This window comes from Desmodus rotundus, chromosome 6 (genome assembly GCF_022682495.2).
Source record: "Desmodus rotundus isolate HL8 chromosome 6, HLdesRot8A.1, whole genome shotgun sequence".
Lineage (NCBI taxonomy): Eukaryota > Metazoa > Chordata > Mammalia > Chiroptera > Phyllostomidae > Desmodus > Desmodus rotundus.
The window spans coordinates 102,078,947-102,106,544 of record NC_071392.1 but is presented as its reverse complement, the minus strand read 5'-3'; the positions used below and the strand labels follow the sequence as shown (position 1 = coordinate 102,106,544).

General features: G+C 45.1%; 1 protein-coding gene across 2 annotated transcripts in view; it reads right to left on the bottom strand.

The window, feature by feature from the left end:
- The window catches only part of B4GALT5 (beta-1,4-galactosyltransferase 5), a 63,261-nt gene extending 35,931 nt beyond the window's left edge, over positions 1 to 27,330 (bottom strand). Inside the window, exon 1 of one of the 2 annotated variants that reach the window (XM_024559816.4) lies at positions 27,009 to 27,330. In XM_024559816.4, coding sequence (XP_024415584.1) covers positions 27,009 to 27,123 — 115 coding nt within the window. In that variant the 5' untranslated portion in view covers positions 27,124 to 27,330. Of the gene's footprint in view, positions 1 to 17,110; positions 17,493 to 27,008 lie in introns of those variants that run through there. The other variant, XM_053926151.2, reaches the window with a different exon arrangement.
- Positions 27,331 to 27,598: the final 268 nt, after the last annotated feature.

Here is a 27,598-nt window from a genome sequence, read left to right as displayed (position 1 = left end):
TGCCACCACGGTCAAGAACTCTGCCGAGATTTGCCTACGAGGCTGCAAGGTGGTTACACAAACACCACCCTGTTCGCGTGTCCACCGCGCTCTCCGTGGGCGTGACTCCCGGGCTCTCCCTCCACGCACTCCCTGACGTGAGCCCTGGAAACGGACAGTGGTGACGGTCGCACGACACTGAGTGTACTTAACACCACCAGACTGCACACTTGAAGTGGTTACAGGGGTAAATCTCATGTTATATGTATACAGAAGTCAGAATTATAACTTAATAAAATTAAAAGTAGTAAACGTTCTGAACTTAAGAGCCAAAACCACCAACACTCCCGAAGTGTTGGAACGGTCCAGACGAAGCTGCAGCCACTCTCTCCCCTCTCATTCGGTCTCGTGACTTTAAATACCAGACATGTGCTGGGACTCCCAGACTTGTCCGCCCGGCCTTGACTTTCACCCTGAACAGCTGGTCCGATTACCAGCTGCATCCTCAACACCCAGCAGTCCCTCTGGCCCCCAAGCCTGCTCCACCTGTAGTCTTCCTGTCCTGGTTAAGGGTAACTCTACTCTCACCCTCAGCCCTTGACGGTCTCCTAAACCAGGCAGCCAGCGGCAGCCTTCTAAAGCAGAAGTCAAACGATCTCACTCCTCTCTATTCAAAAACCTCATCGCACTCAGAGTAGAAGTCAAACTCCGGACACTGGCCCACAAAGCTCCAAACCAGAAGCCAGCAATTGCTGGGGGCCAGGCCCCGCCCACTGCCTGGTTTTGTAACACGAAGTATTACTGGAGCACTGCCACACCTCTTCGTTCATGCACAGTGTTGTCTGTGACCACTTAGGCACTACAAGCGGAGTGGAGTGCTCGCTACAGACTGCAAAGCTTAAAACATGTACAAGTGGCCACTGAAGTCTGCCCATCCCTGCTCTAAGTGATTTGCACCTCATCCTCACCTCTCTTTTTGTTTGGGGGGGGGTGGGTGGTATGGGAGGGTTTGCAAATGATCTTTCATTGAAATATTTTCCTGTGCAGTTCTTAACTGGCCAGGCACTCCACTGTACCGCTGGTGACATCATCTATGACATCACAAAGGTGGCGACCCTCAACAATGCAGCCCGCAGACAGGGCCGGTCCCAGGATCTCTCTACTGGCTCCAGAGAGTTCTCCAGCTAAAGCACAGTGCCGCATCTGTCGGGCAATGGTGACACTCTCCTTTTTGCTTCTTTCTGTCTTGTGGCGGTTCTTTGAGGGCTTCTGATGATCAGGGCAGAGGCAGAAGGCACGTCCTCAGCCAAAGCCTGTACCTTCTGAATGGTCCGTTTCACTACAATCCTCACTCCTCTTTTTACTCTCCGCCCCACTGGCTCTGCTCCAGACCCAAGAGCCTCCTGGCAGTTCCGGGATACACCAGGCAAACTCCCACCTCAAGGTCACTGCCCTCTCTGCTGTCTGCCCTCTCAGCTGGGCTGCAACTTTCCCTGCCCTCCCCCCCATCCCACCCTCCAACTGAAAGGCTTGCCGGTGCAACTCCTGAAAGTCTCTCTTCAGTCGTCACTTCAGCGGAGACCTTCCCTAACCACACTGCAGTTCAAGCTGCAACCCCTGCTCACCAAAAAAAAACACTTATCCACACTTTCCTCCCTCTCTGCTTACCTTTCTCATTAGCACTAATTGCCAAATATGAAACATAATTCTCTTTTTGTCTGACTTGACCCCCACTAGAATATTATTAGTTCCATAAGGGCAGAGAATTCTGTACGTTTTAGTTGTGTATCCAGCACCTAGAACAGTGCCTAGAATACAGTAGCAACCCAATAAGCATTCGTTGAAGATCAGTTTCTCGCTTAGAAAATCCAACCCCGGTCTAGAGCAGGAGCACCACAGGGGGATCTCAGCACCGCAGCTCCTCACCGGTGCTGAGCTGCTGCTATAACAATCTTCTCTGACTCAGCACCTAAAGGCATGATGGGAAGGGAGGACCATCAACAGGCCGTGCATTATTAATACGAGCCTTGGCATTGAAGCAGCATGATCTGGAAAACAGGAAAATGTCCGCAGAGTAAGAGGAAGAGCAACAAACAGCTTAAATAACTTTTGGCAGTGTCATACCATTCAGAAACGGTCCTTCTAAGTCATTGTTCTTCTAAGTGGTTGGTCTTTTTCTCTTTTAACCCCAAGTGTTAGCCCTAATTCGGATCCCTTTATGGCCTGCCTACCTGAAAATTCAGAGTGGGTTTCTCTGTGTCAATCTGCCCGTCGACCTCCAGACTGCACACGGGTCAGATCGCAATGAATGCAGGCTGCGACAGTGGCCCCCGGCAGAAGCCCAAGGGGGTGCGCTCACGGGCTGGAACGGTTTCTACCCCCCAGTCAGTCTTCTCGCCCTGCCTGGTGCAGCTCAGTGTGTTGGGTGTCCTCCTGCCGACTGAAAGGGTGCGGGTTTGATTCCGGGTCAGGGCGCACGCCTGGGTTTCTCTCACACATTGATGTCTGCCTCTCTTTCTCCCTCCTTCCCCTCTCCCCAAAAATAAACTTAAAAATTAAAAAATTAAAAGGAGTCTGTCTGCTCAACCGTAGAACAACTGAGCATTAGGCCTACACTCCCAAATCACAACAGGAACGCTAATGGTGAAAAACTCCACTTACTCTTGTAACTATTTGGGGAGCCCTGAACCTGCCATCCAGCAATCAGGAGAGGATGAAAGACAATGACTGGAGTAACTTGGAATTCAGTTCTACATCTCTGGCAATATGTATCAAATTAGGAGAACTGACCCCTCCGCTTAGACCAGTGGTTGACAATCAGGGGTCATTTTGCCCCCTAGAGGACATCTGGCAATATCAGGAGGCATTTCTGGCTGTCACGAGCTGGGGGAGAGGGGTGACATGGGATCTGCTGGGTAAAAGGCCACGGATGCTGCTAAACATCCTACAAAGCACAGGGCAGCCCCTGACAACAAAGAGATTATTCAGCCCACAATATCACTAGTGCCGGGATTGAGAAACTCTGCCTTAGACAAGCCATTTAACTTCTTTATACTAACACTTTTAAATTAACCACTGATATTGTCAAACAAAAAGCACAGTAGTAATGTATAAGTAAATAAGTTTGTACTGGCTGGTTTACTTTTAGACTAATAAACATGTGTCTTCAATGCCCTTTAAATTGGACATGTCTTCCTTAACACACCGAGCACAGACTAACATCTTTTCTACGACATAAGGAATAAAGCAATGAGCAAGATTTACATAAAGCAGCTTTGCTTCTGACTATGACTGGGGACCTTGCTGTAGACAAGGGATCCTTCAGAGAATAGCTAGAAAAGCCAGGTAAAATACAAAAAAAAGTCTGAAGACTTTGGAGAGCTGCTGAGGCAATCAAGACTTGCGGAGACAAAATCCTGGAGAAGATGAGCCCCTTGGGGGTGAGCCAACATGCTGCAGCTGGTCTGTCCCCCAAGGCCAATTCTGGGCACCAAAAACAAGGCTGAGGAAGCGGGCTAACACTGGGCACAGGACTAGAGCCACGGCAGCGAAACCAGCAGAATTTTTGTCAGCATCTCAGGTCTGAGGAAACAAAAGTAGAAAAAACTTAAGGGGCCAGAATCCCGGTGAAAACATTTGAGAGAGTGTTCCCCTTCACAGGTCCGGAGGCTAGGAGACCAAACAGAAAGCCTCTGAAGGGCACAGCAGAGTTTCCATCCGTCCCAAGTGCCGAGGGGACAAAGTTCAAGTCCAGGACACACCATGGGAGAAGGGTCTTGAGGAACACCTCAGGTTCTCAGCTGGAACTCCCACAGGGCCACCCCCAAGGGTCCTTACCACAGCCACACCCTCGCTTTGGTCACCTCAATCCCTGATGGGGCAAATGGGACCAGTCCCCATCCTGTCTGCCCGGCAAGCAGACAGAGCCTTCCCTAGAGAAGGATAAATACTCTAGGGCCACTGTAACTTCTTAAACACGACGTCCAGTTTTCAGTCGATATTGCCAGGCCTGCCGAGACAGAACCAGATGGCTGAATACCGAAAGAAGAACCAGACCACAGGAAATGGTCAACAGGGAATATCAGATACTGGAGTTATCGCTCGTGAGATTTAACAATAAATACATTCAAGAAAATAAAGTGAAAAATAAAGAAAAAAGATGGGAAGAAAATGGAAAACTTCACCATAAAATTGAAATCTCTATATAAAAAAGTATCAACTAAAAATTCTAGTACCGAGAAATACAGTAATCAAAGTTCCTTTAATAGATGGGTTCAATACTGGAGCAGACAGAGCGAAAAAGGAGAACTAGTGAACTAGAAGACAAGACAACAGAAAATATCTAGGCTGAAGGACGGAGAACAGGGGAGGCGAGCAGACACGCACAGACTTGTACTGAGTGCCGGCCTTAGGAAGTGTCTTGGGAAAAGAGTGTATCCACGGACCTTCTATGTAGAAATGAACACCGCGCTACCTCTTCAGCAATAACACAAGGTTTATGCCACTTGGCTATTTCCGGGACAGTACGCTAATCAGAAAAATTATCTTTTGACTCAGTGAGAAAGACACGGAGAGATCCTTAACATAGCAAAGATGAAGAATCCAAGAGCTCTTAGCTCTCTCTCTCCCGAGCAATCTCAATGTTCAAACGATCGAGGCCGTGTCAGCTTAAAATGGCTCCACTTCTGCCCGATGATTGTAACCAGAACCTTAATGGTGCCAATTTACAACATTCCCTTAACCAACGTTTTACTATACAAAATTTCAAACACACAACAAAGTTGAAAGAATTTTAGTAAACACCCATATATACTCACCATCTTTTTTTTTTTTAGGATTTTATTTATTTATTTTTAGACAGAGGGGAAGGGAAAGAGGGAGAGAGGGAAAGAAACATCAATGTGTGGTTGCCTCTCATGCGCCCCCCACAGGGGACCTGGGCCGCAACTCAGGCACGTGCCCTGACTGGAAATCTAATCAGCGACCCTTGGGTTCGCAGGCCCGCACTCAATCCACTAAGCCACACCAGCCCAGGCTCTACTCACCATCTTTTTCTACTCTTAAGTTTCTTATCACAAATACATCCATCCATCCAGTCACCAATTCATCTTACTTTTTTCAGGCATTTCCAAGTATTTTCTAGAGATCAGTATGCTGACTGCCCTCCAAATACTTCAGCATAAATATCATTAATAAGAGATCGACATTTGCATATTTTTCACTTTTTGGTGTAAGATTTCATAAAATAAGTGTACATTTGCTGAGTTCTGACGAATGCACTCACGTACCTGTGTAACCCAAATCCCTATCAAGACAGGAAACATTCCCATCACCCCTGAAAGTTTCCTCAAGCCCCTTCTCAGTCAATCCCCACGCTCATTCCCACCTCCCAGAGCAAGTGTTACGTCTAACCCACTATTCTTCAGAACTGCATTCTGAACAGTCTTTAAGTCTCTGATGCAAAGAGTCAATCTTAGCCCCCACCAGGCTAAGATTGGTTGGAGTGTTGTCCCTTGAAGCATCAAAAGGTTGCAGGTTCGATTCCTGGTCAGGGCACATACCTAGGCTGTGGGTTCTGTCTCCGGTCGGGGAACCTATGGGAGGCGACAGATTGACAGTTCTCTCTCACATCTATGTTTCTCTCTCTCTCTCGCCCTTCCTGTCTCTCTAAAATCAATAAACTTATCCTCAGGTACAAAAAAGAAGTTAATCTTAGAAACATAATGAAGAATTCTCACTCTTGGATTTTAATTTTACCTATAACTTGTATTCCTTGACTATTTGGCTTTCCCTTTCTGCATATGACCAAACCGAATCTTTCTTTTCTTGCCAAGAATGAACTGCTCTCTCTGCTGTGAACTAGTCACCTGGCTTTATCTGGCAACCAGTTCATTTAACCTAGTTTAGCAGAGTATGCCTGTACACTGATCTCAGAGCTTCCTGAACCAGGCAAAACTTCCTGGAGGATCAGACAACGTATTATTTTTATTTCTGAGACTACCTATTGATGGGAGAATACGAGTCATCCTGATAAAAATGAAGGTGCAGCACCATCAGCCTGCTTTAGATGTTACTGCCATAGAAAACACACACAAAAGAATGTTCTCTGCCCTGCCTGGTGTGGCTCAGTTGGCTGGGCGTCGTCCCGTGGAAAGAAGGGTCACCAGTCGGACTCAGGGCAGGGCACATGCCTAGGCTGCCGGCTCCTGGGTTGCAGGGACACGTGCAAGGGGAGGCCCATCGATGGTTCTCTCTCATATGTCTCTCTCCCTCTCTTTCTTCCTCCCTGACCTTCTCTCTACAAATAAACTTTAAAAAATCTTTTTTTAAAATTAAAGAATAAAAGAATGCTCTTCTATGGCATATGGTAAAGTCCACATTTTCCTATAGGCTGAAAACCTGACAAGTCATTTTGCCTGTAGAATACACTTTTAACATTTTAATTCAGTATATAAAACCATATGTAATGGGAGCTCAATTATATTTTTGAAAAATTACACACGCCAAGAAAGAAAGAGCACCAAAATGTTAATAGTGAATTCATTGTTTTGGGGTTATGAGATTGGAAGCTGTCTTTCTTTTCTTTACACCTTGCTGTATGTTCCAAATTTCATACATTGACTACATCATTTACATGACGGTCCAAAATAAATAAAATCTACTGTAGAAAACAACCACCCTCGCTGTCCTGGTCCTGTGATGACCCTGTCACACTCTGATTAAGGAGCTACGGTGCCCCTCGTACCTGTCTTAACCTTGCTGCTCCCCCCAAAGACACACACAACCTGGCTGTTCCGGCAACAAAACACCTCACCCCATGTCTGCAAGGAGAGCAGACAGTAAGGAATTCAACCGTTTTCAACACATGCCCCTACAATCATGCTTTCTCACTATCTTTGGTATATTCCCATCTGCCAAGTTTTTTTTTTAAACTTATTCACTGTAGTCTGCATTATAAAAACAATAAGTATGTTGAGTGTGCTTTTTCTATTTATATACAAGCATCTCTCTGCCTCATCCCCAATCAAAAAAAAAAAAAAATCCTGGCGTCATCATATCATCATCATCATCATCATCATCATCTCATCACCCACTGCCAATTTGATAAAAACCCTTGGTTTAGTAATCACACTGGGAGTCAGTTCGAGTCCTGATATGGTTTGGGAGACTCAGCAAACCCTTTACCACCTCTAAGGTCCCATCTCCCCATCTGTAAAATACAAAAGTTGTTCCAGTGGCCTTGAAAATCCTCTCCCCCTCTTATGTTGTCGTTCTTCAGATCCTGTTACAGTCTATATCTGTGAATTAGTCCCAAAAACACACCTGAGATTACGGTCTCTCTCCTAATAGGCAGCATATCAACCACAGGAGAAGCTAACATTTATTAGATATGGTCGTGATTGCCAGGGACCTCGGTCAGCACTTTACTGAGGCAAGAATTATTAACGTCCCATGAAGAAACTGATGTAGGTCCAGAATGGTCAGTAACTTGCCCAGGATCAGAAGCTGCACAGCTGGGGCAGGGGCTCAGGAGGTGTGGCCCCAGAGCTCACTGAGGTTTCCATCTCCCAGGTGCAGGCAAATTCTCTTTGTCCTAAAGAGAGCACCGCAAAGTACCGTGTAACTTCAGTGTTTCTAAGGGTCTGCAAGCCAGATGACTGACTGACAGAAAGCAAGCACGGCAGCATTCTACACCTCTGATTTCTAGGAGTCTGAGAATTGAGCGTATTCCCACAGTTATAAACACATCAAGAAACAAGCTTCCTTTCCTCACCACTTTCAAAAGCCTGGTGGACAGTCTGTGTGTTTTGTCCAGATGTGATTAGCTCAGCTCCATGGTAGAGAGGAGTGCAAATAAGGTTACGGTGCCAGTTTAACTCCAGGGCAGGCCTGCAGCTTTGCATAAAGAACAGCTCTGCCTAAGGAGTAGCCTAGGGGAAGTTCCCCACACAGCTACCTCACACATGCCTGACACCGGTCCCAAGGGAGAGCTAATGTGAAAGGGGACAAGGGTGCAAAACAATCTCTGCACCTAGAAGATACCTCAAAAATCACACGATGGACACCCACTCTCAAAATAACAAGTACTCACATCATTCCATTCATAGAAAATACCAGAATGGAGACAGGCTGACAAAGTGAGTAAGCTCCGCAGAAGTCTGAGCTGCTCTTCCTTAAAAAGCATCAGACAGCCCTGACCTGGGTGGCTCAGGTGATTGGGCACAGTCCCACAAAGCAAAAGTTGCCGGTTGATTCCTGGTCAGGGCACACGCCTGGGTTGCGGGTTCAGTCCCCAGTCGGGGCGCATATGAGAGGCAACCGATTGATGTTTCTCTCTCACACTGATGTTTCTCTCCCTCTCTTTCTCCCTCCCTTCCCCTCTCAGTATGCATGAATGAATGAAGTGAATGAATGAATGAATAAATGAATAGCATCAGGAATCTTAAGTATACTTTAAGACCTTAGTTTCACATTAGTTTCCAGAGAAGTTAGAAAAGTCTTAATTCTCACCCTTCAAAGCACCCTTTCTGTGCAAAGACAGAAACTGCCCGGATGGATCCGTAAAAGAAACGGGCTTCCCTGGGTGTCACACCCGCCACCCCTCTGCGCCTGACCCAGTCATACAGTCATTTAAGTGTCGGTGTTTCCAGACAGCTTTCAAAAGTCCCTACGTCCTCTTCTTAAATCAAAAGGAATCAAAAACGGTGAACTAATCACATGTATCCTGATCCTAGAGCAGCAGCGTAGACTTCTTCAAGAGCATAGGCTCGAGGGGGGGAAAAAGCAGGCTTGGATTCAAATTACAGCCCTTACAAGTTATGAGACCTTGAACAAATTACTGACCTCTCCAAGCCTGGTTTCCTCCTCTGTAAAACACATGTCAGGGCTAGGGTGTCGCTAGGATAATACATGCAAAACACCCATGGAAAGGGCTCAACAAATGGAAGCAGCACCCGCTCCCACTGCCGGGTGGGTCGGGAGACAGGAAGAGGGAGTACTGAGCTAGAAGCAGGGGAGAGACGGGAAGGGATAGTCGCTTCTGGGAAACAGGCGTTCTCAAACACCCGAGTTCCTGTCCAAGTCACGGGAACGACTGAAGAGGGGAAAAGACTCACCATAATGATGTGGGCAAAATGTTTCGCTTTGTCACCCTCTGGTCACCTAAAAATGTGCAGTCTCTAGGAAGAAATCAAGAATATCCTGTGCATCGGGAGACACGAAAATAGTCTAAAAAGAATTTCAGGAAGGTATGGTGACTGTATTTTCAGAATGCAAAACTAGGTTACATGGTCAGGACAAATAACGCCCCCAATGAATTTATTCATCAAAAAGTTTTATAAAACCCCTTACCCTTCACCCTCTCTTCCAAAAACAATTCAGTCCTAAAACCATTAGGTGAGGCCAAGCTACTAGGTAGGTGTCTCTGCCCGGGGCAGCCAGGGGAGACCCAATGGGCCGCAGTAGGCTGTGGAGCACAGTAGGATGAGGGGGGTAACACTACATAAGAGCAAGGAAGAGTGAGGAGGGCATCCGGCAGGGAAGAGGGGGATGCCAGGGTGGGGTACCAGGGTGCAAGCAGGCACAGAGGAGCGTCCACACAGGGAGAAAGGAGCAGCCTGGTGCAGGCTGCAGAGCCCACAAGGGCTAAGGAGAGCATCCACGCTGGTAGATGGCCTGGTGCAGGATGTGGGAGCTCAAGGGTGAGGAGAAAGGACAGCCCAGCAAAGAGAACTGAACTACGTTTGGGGTGAGAAGGATGTCCAGAAAGAGACTGGCAACAGAGTAGCACAGTTACATGTAAGATATTGATCAAATAGGTAAACAGATTAAGGAAAGTGGGAATTAGGATTCTCACTGTCAGACAGTTGTTACAAATATGGAAAGGAAGAAAACTAGAACAAATCCTGAGGCGTTGGATTTAAGTTGTAGGTACTGGTGTGAACTCACAATTTCCATATAAATACATGTAGACCTAAATATAGACAGCAATGTGTGTATGTGTGCATACATATATTCCATACCTAATGTATACATTGACGAGGCCCAGCAGCCACAACTCTCCAATGGTAGCGAGTGCATCCAGCACTCGGATTCCGGCTTCTAAACACCCATTCTCCACTAAAAAGAATCAGTTCTTTGGAGAAATGGGTGATTGTAGGTCTGGGATAAGGAAAGCACAAAATTTGCCTAAAGAAGTGTTCAGGAATGATGGGTACAGCCCTGCCTGGTATGGCTCAGTGGATTGAGCTCCGGCCTGCCAACCAAAGGCTCGCTGGTTCAATTCCCTGTTGGGGCACATGCCTGGGTTGCAGGCCAGGTCCCCCATTGGAGGCGCGTGAGAGGCGACAACACACTGATGTTTCTTGCCCTCTTTTTCCCTCCCTTTCTCTGAAAATAAACAAAATCTTAAAAAAAATAATGGGTGCATGTAAAACAGGACAGATGTCAGGACAAAGGGGTTCCTATTGGCCTAACCAGGACAAGTGAGCACAAACACAGCAGGAACATTAAAGTCACAAGCCCATGGTCATAAAAATAAGTAAACTTTAAAATTAAAAAGCATGGGTCCAAACTGGCAGAGAGTTACTATACGGTGGAAAAACAGGGTGGGTACCGCCTCGATCCAGTGATCGAAGTGAGTACCATCAGCTATGGGACAAGTCACCATCCCTTGTCACCTGACAGGACGCATTAGAAGGACATACACACACTTCTGTGATTTTGCCACCAAAGGTGCATAAATTGAATCTCACCATGAGGCAACAGCGGACAAACCCGAAGTGAGAGACAGGCTACAAAACAGCTGGCCTGCCTCTCTGTCAAGGTCATGAAAGTCAAGGGCAGACTGAAGAACTTTTCCAGCCAGATTTTCCCGGAGACTGAAGAAACACAAAAACTAAACACAGTGGGTGATTCTGAACTGGGTCCTTTAGGGATAATGTCCATTTGTTACTTTAGTGGTTGGGTTGCCCTTTGCTGGAATGTCCTTGTTCATTTTAAAACACACTCTAATATTTGGGGGTGATGGGACATCACATCACCCAATGGCTCAAGAAAAAGTCGCTGTACTATATTTGCAACTCTACTGTAAGTTTGAGATTTCAAAACTTTTGTTAAATCACCTTTTTAAGTTTACATATTTATACAAATTGCATCACGTTTTGTCTTACAAGACAGTTCCGCTACAATGCGTATTTTGCTTTATTTTAAAAATGCACATTTGTTCCAACACGATTGATATATTTGGGAACAGTATGAGCATAACTGGAATTTCACATCTGCTTTGCACGATCTCGCTCATGAGGAACACCCAGAAACCTACACCTGGCCAGACAGACACACACATACGCACACACTTCTGCACACACCTCAAACACCTACCAGCGACCTCAGTTCCCCAGGTAGGTGTCTCGCCCACATCTCTCTCAACTTTCACTTGTTCCGACTCTCGGCACCACTCGTTACCTTCTTCCCACTGCTTCTCAACAGCTCACACGTTGCAGCCCTTCCGATGCCTACTTTCACAAGGAAACTTCTGTTTTTTTCAAACTAAAGTGCCCTATTTGTGGTTTTTCTTAACGTGTGAAACCGTGCTGTTTTCATTGGGTTGCTTTTTAAAAATGTGCCGCCAATGAAGTTTTGAGTGTTGTGTGCCTAACCCCATCTTTTCCATAAGCTCTATGGTTTGACTTTTTAAATTCTTCTTTATATCCTCCCCCAAAGACATTTTTTTATTGTTTTTAGAGAGGAAGGGAAGGAGAGAAACATCAATGGAAGAGACGCATTGACTGGGTGCCTCCCATACGCGCCAGGACCCAGCACTGTTCGTACCCAAACTGGGGACTGAACCTACAACCTAGGCAGGTGGCCTGACCAGGAGTCAAACCAGCAACCCATCAGTTACGGGATGATGCCAACCAACTGAGCCTTGTGGGCCAGGGCAGCACTACGGTTTTTAATCCAACAATTTTGTATAGCATGGTGATTTTTAGGAAGACTTAACTCATGTTACAGCAGGATTGTTTAATATAACCATGTTCACGAAAAAGAATAAATTGCAGGACATCAACAGTATGCCCATTCTCTACATACAGGTATTTTAAACCCTGGCTGGTGTGGCTCAGCGGATTGAGCACTGGCCTGCGATCCGAAAGGTCGCTGGTTCTACCCCCAGTCAGGGCACATGCCTGGGTTGCAGACAGGTCCCCTGGTTGGGGGTGTGCGAGAGACAACCAATGGGTGTTTCTCTCACACATCGATGTTTCTGTCTCCTCTTTCTCCCTCCCTTCCCGCTCTCTAAAAATAAATAATGTTTTTAAACTGATACTTTCTTATTTAAATAAAAAGAGGGTAGAAAAAGAAAACATCACATTTAGTTTCAACCTAATCATTTCTAACCCAGAAGCAAAGGAATATATTGAGTTTTCACTGTGTCTGATGTTCCAGGTGAGAGCTTCCAAAGGGCTAGGAAACCCAGGGTCAGCCTAGAGAACACCACATAAGTTAACTTCATTTATACATTTAATTCCTTGAACTGCAGGTTCAGAGGACAATGTGTCACACAGCTACGTGGGAAAACACAAAGGGAATAACGGAAGGAATGTGCATGTTTAATGCAGCCAGAGCCGACGGACCTCTGGTTCCTGCCCGTTGATCTGATGTGTCTTTGAAGAGCCCTCTCATTCAAAGCTTAATTACTCCTGGTGAACTAGAGTGAAAATACCAACCTGGAGAAAACAATCACTACATACAAACAGGTTTCTGAGAAAGCCTTTATTTCAGCTTTGTAGAATCCAATCAAAAGAGGAGAGAGATTAAATATTACATGTTCATATTAAATTAGCCACACTTAAAACATTTCAAGAAATTTGAAATTCTTCTATTTAATTTTATTAATAATATTTAAGAATGAGATTAAATCAACTTGTCACCAAAGGGGCTAGAATTTCCCATATAATGATTGGTAAACACAGCAAGTATGTTTTCTTTATAGTTTTCCTCTCAAGAATTTCTTGCCAGAAACAACTCGATGTGAAGGCACTATGTGGCGTTATAGTGGGGAGGCACAGAACTAACCAGGAAAAGGTGTTACAGCAAAAAGAACAGAAGAGGTTATTCTGGCACGAGCAGAGCATTGACTCAATTGCCACTACCCTTCTAAAATCAGTTCTCTCGGCAATTCCTAAGGTACAACTTTTTCAAATATCTATGTGTGTACAAAGATGAGACAGGAAAAAAAATGAAAATACTTGTGATGAAAAGATGACTGAATAAATTATTTAACTTCCTTTCATCACTCTTAAAGTTAATTTAATAGTTTTAAAGTATTGTTCAATGGAACAAGGGTGGTAACATTTGTTAGATACCAATTAAACATGATTCTGGGATGTTTCTGACGACACGAACTTACACAAGTAATCTATGTTTGTTCAAATATCACAGTGAAAAGAGTCAGTCTTTCACACATACCATACAACCTGAAACTAGAGCTTCTACCTATGCAGACTGCTTTACTATTTTAATAACAGAATCATTAAATTAATAGAACTAACAATGCTCAAATTAAGTTGCTAGTGGTGTTTAATTTATGACTACTGGGGAATGTTACTAAACATACCCCACAAAATCGGCGCCAAACAAGTCTTAAAAGAGGTGTTTTTCCCATTCTTTCCATTGCAAGCTTTGCACTTGGTTTTGGCCAAAGCTGATGCAAACAGCTACAGAAATTAGCATTATATTCTCAGGAAAAAATGCCAAGGGAACCAAAAGAACACAGGTGGTACACACAGCAGCAGTAATCGTCTGCTCCCAGGGCGCCTAGGAGCCTTCAGCATCCTTACCCACAGCACCTGCTCCTCCAGCTCAGCCCAGCCTCCCGGGTACCACCGCAGCATGGGAAGGCTTATCCTTTGCAAACATGCTGACCCTTGTTCTTCCAGATCTAAATCTCTAGGGTTTAAATGAAGGACAGGTTAATGGAAAAAATTAAATCCTCCAGAAACTTTGCTGTAATTAACTGCTTCAGTCCTGCTCTGCTATGTACCAGTTCATCAGAGCGGCTAACACTAGCAGGAAGGCTCCCTCCTTCCCCTTCTCTCTCTGTTCCAACGGAACGCTGAGGTTGAGGTTGCAAACATCTGACAAATGTGCTCTGCTTTAACCCTCACAGCAATCCTGTACCCGCAGACTGGTTGCCTTCCCTTTCTCCACAGTAAGGACACTCACTTCAAGAGATCTGAACAAAAATGAGTCATTCAAAAGCTTTAAAAATCCAGACGAATTAGCCAAAGCCTGTACTTATATTCTAGTTTGCTTTGTGTTTTATTGCTGTTTTTCTTTGGGTGGGGGCAGGGGGAAGAGGGAGGCCATTTGGGTCCTGTCACCTTTATATTTTTCATAAGTATAAAGGTCACATCAAGCCCTGGCTGCTGTGGCTCAGTGGGTTGAATGCCAGCCTGTGAACTGAAAGGTCACCGGTTGATTCCTGGTCAGGGCACATGTCTGGGTTGCCAGCCAGGTACCCAGTTGGGGGTGTGGGAGAGGCAACCCATCAATGGATCTCTCACACCTCAATGTTTCTCTCCCTCTTTCTCATTCCCTTTCCCCTCTCTCTTAAAACTAAATAAATAAAATCTTAACAAAAAAAGGTCCACCAAAAAATTACCTTTGTTCATGGAGTTCCATTATACTAGTCACTCTACTTCTGTATATGTTTGAAATTCTTTCTAACAAAATAAAATGATTAAGGAAAAACATTATCTTAAACATAAAGCCAACCAAAAAAGTAGCTCATACCCCTAGTGCCAAATGAAATTCAAATAAATCCAAATCTTTTAATTCACACAAATCTTAAGACTTCTGGATACTTAAAACCAGAATGAAAAAACCTGGCACGCCAAGCCAGCGATGAAACCAAATCAAACCAACACCCAAACCGAAACATTTCACTTCCTCCCAGCTTCACATTCAGACACACATGCACGCACACATTGCACCATGAAGGACTCCGTTTGTCCCTTCCAGATGGGTGTGCCAACCCTGAGGGCCACATGTGGCCCAGGATGGCTATGAATGGGGCCCAACACAAAACCACAAATTTACTTAAAACCTTTTTTTTGCTCATCAGTTTTCGTTAGTGTTTGTGTAATTAATGTGTGGCCCAAGACAACTCTTCTTCTTCCAGTGTGGCCCAGAGACGGCAAAAGGTCGCACACCCCTTTTGCTTAGCAACTGATGAATGCGGGCCTGATGCTAGTCAAGCTCAAGCTTTCACTAAGAAATAATCTTAGCCCCAGCGGCAAGGTGATTTCCACCTTCCACCCAACAGCATGGAGCACCAGAAACTAGCTGTTTGTGAATAACAGACTTACTTTCTACACCATCCATACGGACGTCCAATTCCAGAAAGTGTTCCTTCCTCATCTATCCTTGAAAAAAGTATAATATTAAACAATTTCTCATTTCCTAGGCAAAAACTCTCTCTCAAATTAAAGATAGCAAGCATATTCAACATATAAAGGTACAAGTATTATCATAAATTTAAAAACACCAAAGCTATTAACCGAAATACTTTTCTAACAAAAATCAGAAGCCAAGTTCCTAGCAATGAGTAAGAATTTTTATATCTGCCTCATCCTGAACAAGGACTGATTGTTTTCCTATGTTTATCAATTTTTTTAATCTAAATTTCAAGTTTAGGTACAAGACAAATCATCAATACATTCATTTGTGATTTGAAATTTCAAAGCATTATCATACACATACTATGTAAGCTACAAAGCGCTTCAAACGGTGGGAATCCATGTTGAGCCCTAAATGGGTAAAACGTAGAACTCCTCCTCGTCACCTGCCCACATAACCAAATATCGGACTGCACTGGGCGTAATTAATCTGAAACTATACTGTGAATCATACTTTCAATCGCAGTTAACATTTTACAAATCCATCATGTTTTTATTTAATCCTTTTAGTTTCTCACTTTGAAGTCTTAATAGTTAGTACATCAACCTTTAACTTAACCCAAATGAGCAGGGAACTGGCTAGCTGTTCCTTTCAGGACCCCAGATGTTCTGCTTCAACCTTACTTCACTAACTTAAAATACTTACTGAGCGACTACTGTGCGCCCAACCAGTGTTCTAGGCACTAGACATACAGCAATGAACATACAACAAAGAAGTACTCAAAGTCATGAAAGGCAAGACCTACAACCAAGATTGCTCTATCCAGCAAAGCTCTCATTTAGAATGGAAGGGCAGATAAAGTGCTTCCCTATATATATAAAGGAAAGGAGTTCATCATCACCAAGCTTTATTATATGAAATGTTAAAGGGCCTTATCTTAAAAAAAAGATCAAAACTATGAACATTAAAATGACAACAAACTCACACCTATCAACAACTGAATCTAAAAAAAAACAAAAACAAACCCAAAGTAAGCAAACAACTAGAACTGGAACAGAATCACAGAAATGGAGATCACTTGGAGTATTATCAGCAGGGAGGGGAAAGGGGGAGAATGGGGGAAAGGGTACAAGGATTAAGAAGCATAAATGGTAGGTATGAAATAGACAGGGGGAGGTTAAGAATAGTATAGGAAGTGGAGAAGCCAAAGAACTTACATGCACGACCCATGGACATGAACTAAGGGGGGGAATGCAGGAGGGAAGTGGGGTACGGAGCAGAGGAGTGCAAAGGGGAAAAAAATTGGGCCAACTATAATAGCGTGAACAATAAATTATACTTAAAAAAATAATTTCTCTAAATTTTTTTTGCTGTCTTAAATGCCTACATACTCACTATTATTCCTTGCAACGAAGGCATGTTAACACCAACTGAACACCAGCTGACTGACCCTGGGTTGAACACATCTGTGCAGAAGTGTAAAATTTTTTTCTAGCCTAAAGCCCTGCTCCCTAGTGAAGACTTAAAAAGTAACAGAGATAGGCTTCATTCATCAGTGTACCCCCGAGTAACCTACTGTAGGGATTAAATGAATGAACTTAGCTCTAAGAAAATCACCAAATCAGGTAAATGCAAAGGCAACTTGTCATTTTTTTCCCATTATCACAGTCCCCCAAACAAGGATTTTCTTGGTGCCCGCCTGTCTTAAATCACTACCATTATCACTCACTTTGAGACAAATGCTTGTGAAGTTCTGCTGATCCCAGGAAAAAAATTCCAACTGCCAGATTTACCACGAGAGTTTCGGAAGCCTGGCAGGCTTCACACGTTAGACTTTTCATTTCCTCAGTCTTTAGCACTCTCTTCAGTTTATGGTAATGTTTTAAAGAAAACAGGAAAAAAAAAATCCTGCGCTCTTATCTCACACCTCTTAGTCACCCAGAGACCATCCTCTCTTGTCACCACCTGCCATCTTGTGCCTGTGCACTGCCAGGGGACCTGGGGAAACAATGCTCTGGTGGATAAAACATTATCAGCTGGTCATCAGAGAATCAGAAGAACGAAAAAACATACTTAATACCGAAGGACCAGAATGGACATTTCTCCACACAAGATATACAAATGTTTATACAATAAACACATGACTAGATAAATGCTCGACACTCTTAGTCATTAAGGAAATGCAAAGCAAAACCACACAGCTATCATTCACACCTTCTATTATGTCTCTAACCAAAAGAAAAGAAAGAAAAACCAGCAAATAACAAGCGTCAGTCAGGATATGCACAAACTGAACGCACATACATCGCTGTTGGGGATGGGAATTGGTGCCCGGCTGTGGAAAAGCCTGGCAGCTCCGCAAAAACTCAAACAGAATTACCACGTGACCCAGCAATTCCACTCCTAGACGTACACCCGAGAGAACCGAAAATGGGGACTCAGACACATACCTAAACACCAAAATTCACAGCAGCAAAATTCACAACAGCCAAAAGGTAGAAACAATTCAAGTGTTCGTCAACAGATAAATACATACAATGGAATATTATTCAGCCATAAAAAGAATGCAGTTTTGACATCTGCTAACTCTGTCACACAAATGAACCACCTGTCATGCCAAGTTAAATAAGCCAGACACAAATGAAATGAAATGATTCACTTATATGACTTCATATAAGTGAAAGGGCAAGTTCAGAGACAGAAACTGGACTGAGGTAGGAGTTACGGCGCAATGGCAATGGAGTTTCTGTTTAGGGTGATGAAAAATTTTGGAAATAGTAGTGACGGTATCATTACATTGTGAACGTAATCAATGCCAATGAATTGCACGCTTAAATTACCAAAACACACGGCAAACTATGTTATATGGATCTTCCCACCAAAAAAAAAAAAAAAAAAAAAAAAAAAGCAAGGAAACAAAACATACAAAGTAGTTTGGGGCAAAATGAATTCCAGCTCACTTCAAAGTCAAGGTTAATACAGGAATTCCTTCCCCTGGCGTACATGCGATCCACCAAAGAAGAGGCTGATTGGCCCAGGCAATAGTTTCTCCACGCGCATCGTGAAATACTTAAGCGCATACAAGGCAGCAAGCTCGATCCTCAGTCCAAGGAAATTACCATCCAGAAAGCTTCCTTATCATTAGTCTATAAATGGTGGAGGTATAGATAAAACGAGCTTTTCTTAAAAAGATAAAAGAGTAAGCATTTTTATTTAAAATACACAACTTCAAAATAAGTACATCAAGAATCCTAAAGCCAATCTCCTACCATCTTTGCTCCATCTGGCGTAACTTCCTTAAGCTGGCAATTGTGTCATTTTTCTGAACTGGAATAAAAGACTGTCCTTTCTTTAACTACACAAACACGACCACAACACAACATTCGGATAAACACCACTTTCTGATCTTCGTCAGCCAGTGGCCTACTGATCAGAAAACACACATTGCAAGCATGAATGTAATTTAGTTTTGTGCCTAAAAGCAGAACTCCCCAATGGGGCAATTAGCAGTTCTATTAGGAGAAAATACCCCTGTTTTTCCATCAAAGTTTAGGGTGTTCAACACATGAGAATTAAGTAAAAGTTTAAATGTCTATTAACCATACTTTGAGGACCACTTGGAGTGTGGAAAAAAGTTCCTTTTTACGACATTTAAAGGTTTTACAGGTCTTTAATAATCAACAGTTGAGCTCAGTAGTATACCCTAGATTCATTAAGTTTTAAAACACAACACTGAGCTTTCCTACAATGTATACTTTCTTGTACCTGATACTACACATTTTTCATCTTCGTAATTAGGCCACTTAATTGCCTGAGAGCACTGTTTATAATTGATGACAGTAACTAGGGTACCTCAGAAACAATGAGCAGAAGGTTCCCTTCTGGTCGCTGTGTAACCTGGCAAGGGGGAGGAACAATACCTAGAATCTAGTAATTGCAAGCTCAAACTAACAAAAGGAGGGAGGAAAAGGGGAGAATTTGAGAAGAGCTAGCACTTTAAATTATTCAATGTGATTCCCATTTGGGAAAACACTGAATTCACAGGATCAGCAGGAGGCATGAATGTTCTCCAGCAGAAAGCCACAATATTAAAAAAATGTAATATTCATTTTCACTTAATATCCAATTATCCAGAGGACTGAGGATGGGGCAGGAGCTAATGAGTCCAGGGCTCTATGCCATGCTTAGAAGCAAAACTGTGAAGCTAGAGCAAAGGACTGATTTAGCAGATTAAAACCTAAAAGGATTACCCAGAGGACAAAAGGGGGAGAGGGATGTCTTATCAGCCAAAAGATATTTCCACAACATGCTTTTCATTTTCTCCCTTCGATCAAGACAACACAAATTTCTTTCCCCTCCTTCTTTGTCACAACAATTTCAAACACAGACTGCAGGGTGGAAATCCGAAGTCTTCTTTCTAAGACATCAGTCGGAAAACAAGAGCATTGTGGTACGAACTTGGCCGTTTGCCATTCACCCCAAAAAGTGAAGCTGCGAAGTCTGAGGAGTACACACAGGCGCTCCGCCATGGCAGCACCGCCGCGGAGCCCAGGCTCAGGATTTCTTAGAAGCGGGAGACTAAGGGAATGAGAAATCGGGATTTTTGAACGTGGGGTGTCTTTTCACAGTCACAGAAGTCACCATTCCTTTTTATCTTTCAAGGTGCGACTCACACTTGCTTAGAATCATGCTCACATCAGGTCTAAGAATCTGTCCAATCACCTAAGTTTACAGATGAGAAAACTGAAGTAAAAGTTTTTATCTAGTTATTGGTAATGTCAGACTGGAGCCCTCAGTGCAGAACTAGCATTAGACCAACTGGACACCTCCTGTGGTTATAAGTAATAATTATAAACATGTGGCTTAAAAAAAAAGACCTTATTTATTTATTTTTAGAGAGGGGAAGGCAGGGAGAAAAAAAGAGGGAGAGAAACATCAATGTGCAGTTGCCTCTCGTACGCCCTCTACTGGAGACCTGACCCATAACCCAGGCACGTTCCCTGACTGGGAATTGAACTGGTAACCCCTTGGTTCACAGGCCAGTGCTCAGTCCACTGAGTCACACCAGACATGCAGCTTTGTGTCAAGTTCTTTTAAGCCATTTTACATGCACATTCCACTTAACTCTTATAACACTCAGAAAGAGAGCATCCTCTATTTGGCAGATAAGAAAATTGAAAATGATTTGCCTACTCGGGGCCAATTCAAATCTAAGTCTGGCTGATTTCTACATTAAAGTTCAGTCCTATTCTACAGTCCTTCCCATGGCCTGCAGGGCCTGAGACCCCTCCTACCTTTCTGAACTCAGCTCCTACCACTTATTCATCACTCACAAAATCCAGTCAACCTTCACTTGAGCTCACACCTGCCTCAGGGACTTCACATGTGCTGAGTGCCCCCCAAACCCACCCCAACCACCCTCCCCATCTGTGAGTAACTGGTTCTACCCTTTCAAGTCAAATACCACCTCTTCAACCAGACTTTCCCTAACCACTCAATCTAAAGTAGACTCTCAGTCACTCCAGCCATTATTTGAAGTTATCTTGTATATTGGCTGTCTCCCGACTAGAATAAAAGCACCACAAGGGCAAAAACTTCCAGAAATGTTCCTCTATATTCATTTCTAGATTGCCCAATACCCAAAAGAGTATCTAATGACAATTCTGCTGAAACCCTCCCCTGAGTCCTCCCTAAGTCCCCACCTGCAAGAGAGAGATAAACACCCTCAAGATAAAGGACCCAGCGCCAGCGCCTCTCCCTTCCCTCTCTTCTTCCCTCACAGGCACCCATCTCCTAAACTCTAAGGGACCCCACGAGACTAGCAACCAGGGGAGCAATGGGCAGCGGCAGTTTGTCCCGGACTAACATTCCCTCCACCCCAGAAACTGTTTCCAAGGCCCCCTTTTCTGTGACTTCCCAGGGAGCTAAGCAGCTCTGCCTTGGTGCGTGTCTTTCCAGTAACATTTTTAGAACCAAAGCAGCCCGGCTTAGGCTCTCCTGTTGCTGCCTCTATGCTCAGCCCTTCCCTGTGTTTCACTATCCCCACCTTCAAAGAAAAAAAAAAAAAAAAGGAGTACCTGATGAGGAGGCACTCAAAAAAAACCTATTTGTTGGATAAAGTAAATGTCTGAACCCCCATCTCATTATGGTCAATATCATACAATGTAGCAATTGATTACATACTATCTTCTATTTTTCTCTAGTTGTTCCTTGTGATTTATCTTGTCTTTTCAACCATGTTGTATCTGTCTCAGGGAAATCTTATAATTTTCTGCTTTGGGCAAGTTAATGACTCAACACGGACTCATATGATCATCTATAAAAGGAAAGAAGCAGTCTTAAGTCTAGAATTCAAACATCTCCAAAGCTGGTAGCATGGTAGGTAGACACTCGAGTACTTTCTTAAATGGAATATTGTTAACTCACAGATCTCAAATTCCTTTAATATTCTCACAACCGTCTCCAAAAACAGACAGTGTGCAAGGAAACGCATCCTTTTACCTGGCTGGGACCGAGACCTGAGGAGTAAGCGCTTGCAAGCCTCCCTCTTCTCCTGACAGTGCCATTTGTTTCTTTGAAGCCGATACTTGTCCTGTTCGCTGCCGATTACCTTTTACCTTGACCAACATTAACTTCCAGTTTTAGGCTCAGCAACATCGCATTCCTTACTTCCTGCCTGCTAAAGCTTGGTTTGCCTTATATACCGTATTTTTTGGACCATAAGACGTACCTAGGTTTTAGAGGAGGAAAATAGGAGAAAAAAAAAAAAAACCCGCTCTACCGCCCCCGCCCCGGTGAGCCAGGTAAGCTACATTTGGACAAGATGCACTCCCATTTTCCTCCCAAATTTGGGGGGGTGCATCTTATAGTCTGAAAAATACGGTAGTTGGATGTGTTCAACATTATCTTCCATGATCTAAAGCTGTAAAACTAGAGCGAGCAGGTAAGTAGTATTTTGGTTTCTAGGGCTTTGGAATTCCTAGTCCCTTGAAGAGCTCTGAAGAGTCGCAGCAACACGCACAGACCTTCCCCCTGGTGACCTGATACATGCTGCTCCCACGGGCCTGTCAAGCACAGGGAAATGAGACTGGAGCAGAAAAGTCAACCGGCTTGAGTATCGATGGCCTGGAAAAGTAACTGAGACTGTCTGAACGGCTGCTTCCAAAGATTGTCCCAGTCTAGCAGATTTTCACTGTTAAAGACATTTCAGCTCCAAACCCAAGACCTTGCTTCCGACGTAGCAGAATTCTGCAGAGAGGACATAAGACATGACCACAGTCCTGGGCCACAGGGCGCTGTTCCGATTTGTAACTCCAACCTCTTCTCCAAATATGGTCTCCGTCAGAAGAATGACGTGACGCGATACTCACAGAAAACACACAAGTGTGCGCGTGTAGAAACGCGTAGAGGGAGGGAGTGTCTTTAACTGGGTGAGCCTTCTTCATTTTCTAACATAAAATAGCCCACATTTCAGCATATTTATTTCATTCCAGAAAAGCTCAGGAACTAAGTGCACTGATGCATTTGGAGCACATTTGCACATGAGAAACACGCCAAAGTCTATTTTCATACAACACTTACCAGTACTGAAAATGTCCTGTGGTTATTAGAAAAACTTGTATTTGATTATATAAAACAGGTTCAACATTTGTATAGAATGTGAATAAATTCTCAACTTCCTATATGTAAAAACAACTCATTCAGAGTTTGATTAAGATGTAGTTCTGGTTTTTCAACCAGCTTTGTTTCTTGTGCCAAGGGTAAGATCAGAGAGTCAAGTGACTTGCTCAAGGTCATCTGGTCACGTCAGGCGGGATTAGAAGTACTGGCTCCTGCGGTCCAAAAGCCAGCCATAAATCAAACTTTTCTTGGAACTAAGCAGGCCAAAAGGGAAAAACCATTCCACATTCCCTTTCCTCAATAATCAAAAGACAAAAGAAAAATTAGTTTAAGTGGCAGAACTACAATTACTAAAACTTAATCAATGCACAGCGTATTACCTCTAACCACGCGCAGGCACCTCTCTTAAAACTGGCAACGTTTAACAATTTGCAAAGGTCAGTAACCTCTATACAACCTTCCCATAGGATGGCATCATAAACTAATTAAGATGTTTTAAGATCAGCACGTCATATACAAATCAATAAATTGTTCATTTATCTTCTAAAAGACCTGATAAGACTGGAATATGGAAGTACTCTGAGCTCTTAGGTCTTTTTTACAAACGGTAAAGGATCATAAATAAGTTCAAAGTTTTCTTCAGAATCCTGAAAGGAATAGGGCCATTTCATCAGTGCAGGTAAAACAAGTGATTAAATAAACAACAACGGCTCAAGCTATGGGGCAGACAGGACTAGAGAAAAGAATTTTATCACCATTTCACCTTCCTCTTCCTTTTTCAAATCCACCACACTTCCATCACACTTTCTGCCCCATCCTTCTCATTTCTACTTTTAAACTGCTGATATAAAGCACTACTTTTGAATTCACAACAACAAAAAATAATGCCCAATGAAGGCATATTTAAAAAAAAATACTAATTGGTTTGGGATGGAGATACTAAAGTAGCTGAAAGTACTGTGTATTCGTTACAAACTCTCTATGGTCATATTTAGTAATGTTCCTCACCTCCCATTTCCTTGGTCAAACAGTACCATCACCCACCCCATTTCAGATGACCCCTCAAGTCCAGGAAAACTTCCCTTTGCTCTGAAACTGTGAGTTACTGACATTCGAGCTGGCATTAGATACCAAAAGTACTAAGTTAGTGGCTAGGCTGAAATTGTGGCTGGGTTATATTATAACCAACATGGTTTTTTCGTGTCTCAAATTCAAGTCTACCTATTTCTGAGTAGGTAAAATGTGGCCAAAGGGTATACAAAGCAAATCAAAAAGCAGGCTGGAAAAAATTAAACCTGGAAGAAAATATAAGTCTGACACTTTCCATTATGCCAGAAAACAACTCTCATTACTGGGAAACGTATTAATACCAGACTGCCATGATATACAGCTGTCTTGCCCTGCAGAAACGGGAGTTTCTTATGGTTTGACCTGATATTCTCTTCTAAGCTCATTTTCATAATTATCCCAAATAAGGTTTTCATATCCCAAAGCACATAAAACCTTCTAGTTTTCTAGACTGCCTTAGCCTTTTGGAAAGACGTGCCACACAACTGTCCAAACCGGGTCATTTGAAAAATTAAGCTCGTTAACAGGAAAGCCAAGTAAAACTACCAAACTGGATGAAGGTAACCACTCCACATCCTTTTTCCAGCTTCCCCTTTCCCACGAACAGATCTGCCTTTTAGAAGACTTGTATTTAAGGAGACACAATGAAAAACTGTAGTGCTTTGCAGCCTTCTCAGTGATCAGTGACACGGGAACCTAAGCATGGTAGAAACCCATCACTGTTCACCGGATTTCACTGACCTCCCAATCTACCACCGAGGAATTTTAATTAAGTTGATAAAATCCATTTCTGTTGGAGGACCTGGCTTCTAATCCTTCTAATCAAAAGGGTGGTTACCAACTCAGTGGGATATATTTTTCCTTTTAGATATGGCTGACAAGCACCCACAGCAGAAAGAACCTGTCACTTTCACAAAAGGGGTTATGGCTGCAAGACTGCCTCTAGGTCCAAATCCATCATTTCATACCCATTTTGAACAGTCTAATATCCAATATGCGAAAGAACTCTTCTTAATGAATTTCACTAATTAATCAACCTGTTCTTCTTCTGCCAAAACTCCTATCCACTGATCCATCATGCCGTATACTCTGCCTTCCTAGGGGGATGCTTTTCCTAAGACACCTCGTAAACTGTTAGGGCCCTCTGATGTTGCCTGTCCTATCTTCCTAGACCTAGTCTGCAGCACAAACCATCAATATTAACCATCAAGTGAAATATGCTCTAAAAAACAAATCAGGAGACAATCTCCTGCTCTCTCTAGAAAGTTCTCTATTCTGCTAGTTCAGTGTTGACAGGTCAACAGAGAATGGCACTAGTCACTACTACAATCCTAACGGGTATCTCCCTAGAGTTAATTAAACCATCAGCCTTTCCGTAACATACAAATAATCCAGACTTTTTCTAGCAGAATTCACTCTCCTTGGTCCGTCCCCTGTTCATTTTTCACCCTAAACTGAGGTTTCCTCTAGAGCCCCGTGGTGATGCCAAGTCAGGCAAATACTTTCCTGAAACCTTCCATCTACTCTCTTTCCTCTAAAGTTTGTGTGTGTGTGTTTTTTAATGAAAACTATGTGTCATGTACAGTGACAAGTGCTTTAAAAGGGAATTTATCTACTTCCACCCTTCAAACCCTTTGAGGTTAGGATTAGTACCCCCATTTTACAGAGAAGAAAAGCTGAGGTTGAACAACTACCCAAGGTCATACAGGGCAGGGACTCAAATCCAACCCTGACCTCAACGTCCTCTGACCTTAGCCCCCAGACTGTGGTTGCTTCTAATCGCCTTTCCTGTCCTAGATGTCTGTCTGCTCTGTGGTCCTATGAAGTCCTGGGCAGGGTTCCGTTTCTTCAGTGGCTCTCTAACGGACATGCCTTTGAGAAGCAAGAGTACCCATTCCATCTTTTCTCCCCCTTCTCACCTGACACCTTTTCCCCAGGGCCCTTATAATATTTCTCCTCTAGGGCCAATTTAAATATTCTCTCCGACCCCAGAGTAGGCACCACGGACTACTGAAGGGCCACCTTCTCCCCTTGAGACTAGGAGTGGACCAAGAGGGAAGAGCGCAGACAGCACCTTAAGTCTTCCTTCCTTCAAGAGGAAACTGTGGCAGAGGACCGCAGGAGGGTGGTTTGAGACGCGGGGGAGGCAGCAACGTCAGGGGAGAGGGTGACTAGGGAGTGCCCTTGGGGGGTAGGCGGAGCGGGGCTGGGGCAGAGCTGGGAAAAGGCAGGGACGCTCCGGGGTTAGCGGCGGGAATGGGGAGAAGACCTCCCCACGGGGAGAGGTGGCACTGGACGGCAAGGCCGGCGACTTGGGAGAGAACATGGGTGTTGGGGAGGACCTGGAGGTGGATGTCACCGGGGAAAGTGGAGGGAAGAAAGTGCTGGGGAGATGAGCAGGAAACGGTGGAGTCACCGGGGAGGCGCGAGGGGGAGGATGGATGGCCACGGGGAAGGCGGGGCGCCTCCAGACCCCGACACGGGGTCTGGCCGCTGCGCGAGGAACCGCGGGCCGGGGCGGTTCGGGGTGCACGGAATGCCGGGAAGGGGGGCTCGAGGCGACCCCGGGGAAGGCGGAGCGGGAGCTCTGGAGCCGAGAAGCGGGAAGTGCGGGTTCTAGGGAGGTCTGGGCGGGAAAGGGGGAGTCCCGGCAGGACGGAGGGGTGTGTGGAAGCACGCTGCGTTCGCCGGGGGCTGGGGTTAGGGAGGCAGGGGGCTGGCGGACTGGCTGGGGGCGGGGAGGGGGAGTTCCAGAGCCCGTCGGGGCGCAGAGGGCGGGAATGCTCTGGCGTCTCCCGAGGATCAGGCCGGGGTCCCCGTAGTTTTCTGGCCAGGTTCGGGGTCGCCTCTGGGCAGGGGTCCCCGCAGGGTGAGGCGGGGCTTCCCGGGGCCCCTCGAGGCCACAGCAGCACCTTCCGGGTCCCATGCCCCCTTCCTACCTATACCGGGAGCCACATAGACGAAGTAGAGCAGCGAGGACGAGAGCGAGAAGAAGAAGAGCGCGGCGATCAGCGAGCGGCGCGGCAGCCGCAGCAGCCCCCGGCGGACGCGCATGCTGCAGCCGGGGTACCGCTTGTGGGCCGGGCCGGGCCTGCTCCCACCGCTTCCCGTCCGCCGCCTCCTAGGCCTCCTCCGCCGCCTGGGCCTCGGCCACCACCTCCCGGGTCTCGTCGGCCGCCGCTGGCCGCCGCCTTGCCGCTCCCAGCCGCCGGCCGCCGCGGGCCGGGACACATGAAGCGGGCGGGGCCGGAGCGGCCCGGTGGAGCAGAGCGGCTGGAGCGGGGCGGGCGGCTGGGGGCGGGGCGGGCGGCTGGAGGGCGGGGCGGGGCGAGGCGGGGCGGGGCCAGGGCTGCCGGGCACCAACGTTCGAGACGCGCGCGCGCTCGCCGTCTGGCCCCCGCCGCTGCCCGGCGGCCCGAAGGGAACGTAGCCAAATGGCGACGGCCCCTCTCCCCGCGCGGCCACCGCCCAGGCTTTCGGGGAGCGTCGTTCAAGTGCCCGTCGGCTCCGCGCTTCGCACCCCCAGCCC